At 48.8% G+C, this 7,500-nt stretch overlaps 1 protein-coding gene across 1 annotated transcript in view; it reads left to right on the top strand.

Annotated features, from left to right (window-relative positions):
• cnih3 (cornichon family AMPA receptor auxiliary protein 3) overlaps nucleotides 1–7,500 on the top strand; it is a gene marked incomplete at both ends in the record, with an annotated part of 56,566 nt that overhangs the window by 22,647 nt on the left and 26,419 nt on the right. The window contains one exon of the mRNA XM_079996913.1: nucleotides 65–112. Within this exon, the coding sequence (XP_079853039.1) occupies nucleotides 65–112 (48 nt within the window). The remainder of the gene's footprint in view (nucleotides 1–64; nucleotides 113–7,500) is intronic.

The following is a 7,500-nucleotide window of genomic DNA, read 5'->3' on the forward strand; positions in this document are numbered from 1 at the left end:
GTCTGTGTGAATGTTTCTATTAAACATCAAACTAACAATGTCCTCCATGTTGTGTTTCCTGCAGAGAGAGAGGCTGCGTAACATCGAGAGGATCTGCACGCTGCTCCGCAAGGTACTGCACACTGACAGGAGGCTCAGTTAAGGTTGTAATCAGGTCGTGATCAGGTTGTAATCAGTTATAATCAGGTTGTGATCAGTTATAATCGGGTTGGAATCAGGTTATAATCAGGTTGTAATCAGGTAATGATCAGGTAATAATCAGGTAATAATCAAGTCATAATCAGGTAATAATCAGGTTATAATCAGGTTGTAATCAGGTAATGATCAGGTAATAATCAGGTAATAATCAAGTCATAATCAGGTTATAATCAGGTAATAATCAGGTTTTAATCAAGTTATAATCAGGTTCAGATAAACCCTTAAGATCAGTCTCTACAAGTCGGATTTGAACTGGCACTCACATGCACACAAACACACATAACCCCCCCCACACACACACACACTGTGACAGGGGTGTGCAAATGCATATTTGTGTGCAATTGTGTTTCATGAAGCAGAATCTGCAGAACAAAGCAGATTAATCAGGGTGTGTGTGTGTGTGTGTGTGTGTGTGTGTGTGTGTGTGTGTGTGTATTTGTCTGTGTGTGTGTGTGTGTGTGTGTGTGTGTGTATGTGTGTGTGTGTGTGTGTGTGTGTGTGTGTGTATTTGTGTGTGTGTGTGTGTGTGTGTGTGTGTGTGTGTGTGTGTGTGTATTTGTCTGTGTGTGTGTGTGTGTGTGTGTGTGTGTGTGTCTGTGTGTGTGTGTGTGTGTGTGTGTGTATTTTTCTGTGTGTGTGTGTGTGTATTTTTCTGTGTGTGTGTGTGTGTGTGTGTGTGTGTGTGTATTTTTCTGTGTGTGTGTGTGTGTGTGTGTGTATTTTTCTGTGTGTGTGTGTGTGTGTGTGTGTGTGTGTATTTTTCTGTGTGTGTGTGTGTATTTTTCTGTGTGTGTGTGTGTGTGTGTGTGTGTATTTTTCTGTGTGTGTGTCTGTGTGTGTGTGTGTGTGTGTGTGTGTATTTTTCTGTGTGTGTGTGTGTGTGTGTGTGTATTTTTCTGTGTGTGTGTGTGTGTGTGTGTGTGTGTCTCTTGCTGGGAACACGGTGCTGGTGCGTTGTCACAGCAACAGAGTAAACCTCCCAGTGTACTCATTATCCCTGTTCCCTTTATTTTTGGGTTTGTCTTTCTCTCTCTCTTCAAGTCGCTTCCAGTCTCCCTCTCCCTCAGTTTTTGTGTCATCATCATTTCATCCCTCCCTCCCTTTTTCTGCTTCTCTCTCTTACAGTTGTTCTCATCTGTCTCTCTCCCTCCATTTTCAGTTTCATTCAGTGTGTGTGTGGTTTAACATAATATTCTCACGATATGAAAATTAAACATTACATTTTATTAGAACCAATTGAATGTTCCACTTTTCGTTCATTCGTTCCTTTCTTTCTTCATCCCTTCAACATTTTCATGACACTAAATTCTTCCATAAATTAGTGCTACCTCTTATCTCTTGACTACAGTAGCATTTGTCCACGCTCTATGAAACTCTATGAAACTCTATGAAACTCTGAAATTCTATTAAATTAATATTAATAATATGCAGCTCTTACCATCTGTGCAGCAGCGATGCAGCAAGGTAGGAATATGAAATATGAAATATGAAATATGAAATATGTTCAGTCCACACCTCTAATGGAGTTCAGCTGCAGAGCGACATAGGGACGGAGCGGGAGGTAAAATATAAATTTTTAATGAACACGAGTGTTGGCGTGATGTCATATTTGAACCACCACGCGCGATCCAGGACCTGAGGTTTGAAATATTAGTGTGAGCTGATCTGGTTTCATTGAACAACTTCCATCTTGTCATCACGGTTTCATAGTTTAAGGAAGAGCAGAGCACCAGCTTCTGAAAGAGTAGAGTTTCATGAGAGAGCCGCAGTTTTACATCATGTACGACGAGGATATTATACTTTACACTAAAGAGTTCACTATGATGAACCTCCGGTAGATTCTGTAACTGGGATCTTAGACCGTCTGCTGCTCGAGATTCTGCAGCTCTGGGATCTGCAGGGCTACATTAGGATCTGCAGCTTCGGGACCTGCAGCTCTGGACATACCGCTCTTGACCTGCGATTCTAGGATCTGTAGCTCTGGACCTGCAGCTTTAGGACCTGCACCTCTGGACATCTAACTCTCAACCTACTGCTCTGGGATCTGAAGCTCTGGACCTGAAGCTTTAGGACCTGCACCTCTGGACCTGTAGCTCTGGACATGCAGCTCTTGACCTGCAGCTCTATGATTTGTAGCTCTGGACCTGCAGCTTTGGGACCTGCACCTTGTTCCCAGGTTTTATCAGGAGTGAGACTGGGGTGAGACTGGTGTGACGCTCTGGGGTGAGACTGGTATGACGCTCTGGGATGAGACTTGTGTGACGCTCTGGGATGAGACTTGTGTGACACTCTAGTCGTCCTGTTCAGACATTCTGGTAAAACATTAATTTCTCTGTTTGGACTCAACTTTGTTCTTCAGATTGAGACGACGCAGCAGAAAGAACAGAGAGAAAACCCTCTATCCCTCTATCTGTCTTTTTTCTCTCTCTAGCTCTCACTGTCTCTCTGTCTCTCTGTCTCTCTGTCTCTCTCTCTCTCTCTATCTCTTTCTGTTTCTCTGTCTCTCTCTCCCTCTATCAGTCTCTCTATCTGTCTCTCTCTATCTCTCTCTGTCTCTCTATGTCCCTTTCTCTTTCTCTCTCCCTCTCACCCTCTGTCTCTCACCGGGTGCGTTGCTTTACATTTCACTGCATATATGTATGAAAGTATGTATATGTATGTGACAAATAAAAATCTTGAATCTTGAATCTCTCTGTCATCTTTCTCTATCTATCGCTGTCTCTCTCTCTCCCTCTCTCTCTTTTCTTCCGCCCTTCATGTCTTCTTTCTGTCCTTTCTCTGTGAAAGTCAAGGTGAAGTGTTCGTCCCATGTGGTTGCCATGACGCTCTGTGCTCCACTTCAAAGCAGACCCAGGACTTTTGAAGTATAGAACAAAGGCTTTCCACCTCTCCGTCATCCCCCTTTCAGCCGCTGCTCTATCTGTCTCTCTCTTTCCACCTCTCTGTCATCCCCCTTTCAGCCGCTGCTCTATCTGTCTCTCTCTTTCCACCTCACTGTCATCCTCCTTTCAGCCGCTGCTCTATCTGTCTCTCTCTTTCCACCTCTCCGTCATCCTCCTTTCAGCCGCTGCTCTATCTGTCTCTCTCTTTCCACCTCTCCGTCATCCCCCTTTCAGCCGCTGCTCTATCTGTCTCTCTCTTTCCACCTCTCCGTCATCCCCCTTTCAGCCGCTGCTCTATCTGTCTCTCTCTTTCCACCTCTCCGTCATCCCCCTTTCAGCCGCTGTTCTATCTGTCTCTCTCTTTCCACCTCACTGTCATCCTCCTTTCAGCCGCTGCTCTATCTGTCTCTCTCTTTCCACCTCTCCGTCATCCTCCTTTCAGCCGCTGCTCTATCTGTCTCTCTCTTTCCACCTCTCCGTCATCCCCCTTTCAGCCGCTGCTCTATCTGTCTCTCTCTTTCCACCTCTCCGTCATCCCCCTTCAGCCGCTGCTCTATCTGTCTCTCTCTTTCCACCTCTCCGTCATCCTCCTTTCAACCGCTGCTCTATCTGTCTCTCTCTTTCCACCTCTCTCTCTAGGGCGTCCTCAGACGGGCCTTTCTTCGTTGTTTCCAGTCATCCCGGTTCTCCATACATCTGGCCAGCTCGTTGGTGCTTTGTGCTTCCGCATCATTCTTGAGTTCATCCACATATGTTAAAGTGGGACGTCCTCGTGACCGGTGCCCATGTGTTGGCTCCCACAGTACCAGTTTGCTGGCTGGCAGCTCCTGGTGTCTCTGGCAGTGTCCTGCTAGTGTCATTCTCCTTGCAGCAATCTTCTCGCTCACCCTTGGTATTCCCTCGTACAGAATTCTGTTGGTTACATGTGTACTCTTGCTGATATTAAGCACTACACGCAACATCCTGGTGTAGCACCCGTCCAGGGACTTCTCTAGGGTTGGCTCCAGGGACCAGCATTCACTGCCATAGAGGAGAACGGACTCTACTGTCGCATAGAAGAAGCTGAGTTTGATTTGGCGGGGGAGGTTGGAGTTCCATACACTGGACATGCCGTTCAGGGCCATCCATGCAGGTGCCTTCCTCACTTTCAGATCTTGCTCAGTTGAGTTGACCCATGAACCCAGGTACTTGAAGTCATCGACTTCTTTCAGCACAGTTCCTCCTGCTGTAGTCAGAGGTTGAGGTTCTGGTGGAACGTTAACGGTGATGACCTCAGTTTTCTTGGCGTTTAGCCTCAGGCCAACTTTGGCGCACTCTAGCTCTACCTTTTTCAGTAGTTCTTGTGCTTGTTCCACATTATTGGAGAGCAGACTGATGTCATCCGCATAATCAAGGTCTGTGAGGACCACGGCGGGATGTCGTCTTGACCTCCTTGGTGTTAGCGTGAAGCCAAGTTCCTGCTCTCGCCTGCTGATTTCCTTCCTGAGTGCGTAATCGAGGACTATGATGAAGAGGAAGGGGGCTAGTGTGTCCCCTTGCATAACGCCAGCCAGGATGTCAAACTCCTCACTGTTGCCATCTGGGGTCATCACCTTGGCCCTTGTTCCTGCGTACATGGTCTCTATTGCTCGGAGTAGGTTGGGAGGAATTACATACGCCTTAAGGATTTTCACCATCATGCCTCTGTGGATCGAGTCAAAAGCCTTTTTGAAATCAATGAAGCACATAACTGCAGTCAGGTTGTCCTTCCCCACCTCCTCAATTATTCTCCTGAGTGTCAAGATCTGGGCTGTTCTCCCCTCCCGAAAGCCGTTCTGGTTCTCCCTCAAATGAGGGTCGATGGCAGGTCTTATCCTGTTCAGTATCATGCGATTGTAGATCTTTGCAGGGATACATGTCAGGCTAATGCCTCGGTAGTTGTCCGGTTTCGAGAGATTTCCTGCTTTGGGCACTGGGATGATGTCCGATAGAGACCACATATCAGGCTGCCTATTGTGCAGCAGAGCAAGGTTGCAGAAATCTAGAAAGATGTCGTCGAGATCACATTTCTTCAGGACCTCTGGGGGTAGACCATCTGGACCGGCACAGTGGTTTTTGCCCTGGCGACCTCCCCAGCCATGAAAGGACCATCATCAATTCCCAGGTCTTGGAGGACTGTTGGCACATCTTCCTCCACTGCTTCCGCCGTCTCTCCCAGCAGCCTCTGGAAGTGCCTGGCCCAGGTTGTCACCCTCTCCTCAGGGCTGTGTCCGTCGACCTGTCCCTCCTTGGTCCTCTTCCTCCTGGTCATTTCATTGATTGCCCTCCAGGCCTCCCCATATCTCTGTCCACCTTGCCCTTCCTTCACTCTCTGCACTTTCTCCATCAGCTCCTCCCCTTTGATGGTGTCGTAGGTGTTGAAGAGAAGCTGTTTGGCTTCGTTCAGCTCCCTACGTCTCTCCACTGTTGGTACCCGCTCATAGTTGAGGCGGGCTTCCTCCACATACCCTCGCGCCGCTACTACCTCGGGGTGTTTCGATCGCCGGGAGGATCTGACTCTCTCCATCATGAGCACACATAGTTTGGTCGCCTCCTCGTTCGCAGCAATGAAACGCATGTATTTGTTGCTGGACTCCGATCCTTTGTCCAGCTGCTGGAAACGCTTCCTCACCTCCTCCGTGTACCTGGTTTGAAGGCCAGGGTCGTTTGAGAACGCTTTCCAGTCCCGCCAGATCTTAGGACTTGGTTTAGGGACCCTGAGGCTCAGTCTCACCCGCAAGCGTACCCGTGGCTCGATCTTGGAAGGTCCATCTCTTGCCTGTTCTCTTCCGGAAGATTGTGTTTGCCGCCAGCAGCTCGTGTTCCATGAGGAAGGCAGTGAGGTAGGCGCCGTTGCGGTTGGTAGCGTCGTGGTAAGGGAGGGCTGCGTCCTCTGGTCCAAGCCTTGCGTCGAGAACTCAGCATTAACCCAACGCCGCCTGTCGCGGCCTGGGCCTCGTTTCGCCACGCTGATGCAGAGATGAACGTGCATCTCTCCACTCTGCGGTACACGATCGGGTCATCAGTGTGCACTCTTCTGTGTTCTTGGATCCCCAGGATCTCCACTCCCCATTCCTCAGCACAGTGTGCTAGCTCAATAAACCTAGCTTCTTCTCTCGCTGTGCATGCGTTGAAGGTTCCCATAACGAATGGTCTCCGACAGCGCATGAGTGCATTGGACGGAGTGCTGCGATCGGACAGGACCCTCCCTGGGACACTCCCAGGGTTTGAGGTCCTGTCGTCATGGTGCCCTCCAGAAGGAGGACCAGCACCACCGTTCCTGCGGACTCCCGCCGCTGGAAGTATAGGATTTGGGGTGACTTTGTACTCCATGGTTGGCTTTACTATGCTGATAGCGGACTGTGGGCCGCAACTCCTCGCAGTCCCGGTTTTAGTTCAGAGTGTCCTTCTCCTAGACGGGTTGCCGTCCAAGGCTATGAGCCCCATCTGCCCATGCTATTTAACCCATAGCTGGGACAGTGGTTGGCAGACGCCAGGGCTTGTCCACACACCGGTGGGCCTGCGCGCCTTGCCTCTGGGGCCCACTGCTGCTCCGAGATCTCCTACAGTTTGGCCTGGGACCTCGCGATACCCAGTTACCGTGTGTGGCCACGGGGAGGCACTGCAGAAGTCGTGGCGATGGAGAGGCTATGTACTGACCTCGGAAGACTAACGCACTCGGCTTCCTTTACCCAGACTGGGTTGGTCAGCGGCAGGAACTAAGGGAGGGGAGTCACATGCATCTCTACAAGCAACATCTCTCTAGTATGCTGCACTAGACGCATCAATACGCCCTACGAGCTCTCGCCCGCTCACACGCTCACTCTCTGTCATCCCCCTTTTGCTGCTGCTCTATCTGTCTCTCTCTTTCCACCTCCCTGTCATCCTCCTTTCAGCCGCTGCTCTATCTGTCTCTCTCTTTCCACCTCTCCGTCATCTCCTTTCCACTGCTGCTCTATCTCTCAAATCTATCTCTACATTAACAAGAAGATAATTCATAATTCATGAAGCTTAGAAACGATCACGTTGAAAAGAACAAATCAAAACTTCTGATTAATATAAACAGATTCAATGGAATTCATTCAAAATTCCGTGAATATTCCCAGAAATCTGAGTTTTACTGTATGATGCATATACAGCACAGGGAATACACCTCCAGATGAAAGAGAATCACCTCCTCTCCATGAGTCTGCCGTGGCTTCCATGAGATGGAGACGTTTTTGATTCATCTTCATCTTCATCTTCAGTGTTTACGGACTGAGACGCTGGAGTCATTCTGCATGGAATCCACTGGAGGAGAAATCAAACCTTAAAAGCAGATTCACACCTGGACGTCGATGCACGCAGCACATACACACAATATTCCGTATTTGTATTCAGGAATCAACTGATAAAAGGCCAA

Source organism: Zeus faber, assembly GCF_960531495.2.
Source record: "Zeus faber genome assembly, chromosome: 2".
NCBI lineage: Eukaryota > Metazoa > Chordata > Actinopteri > Zeiformes > Zeidae > Zeus > Zeus faber.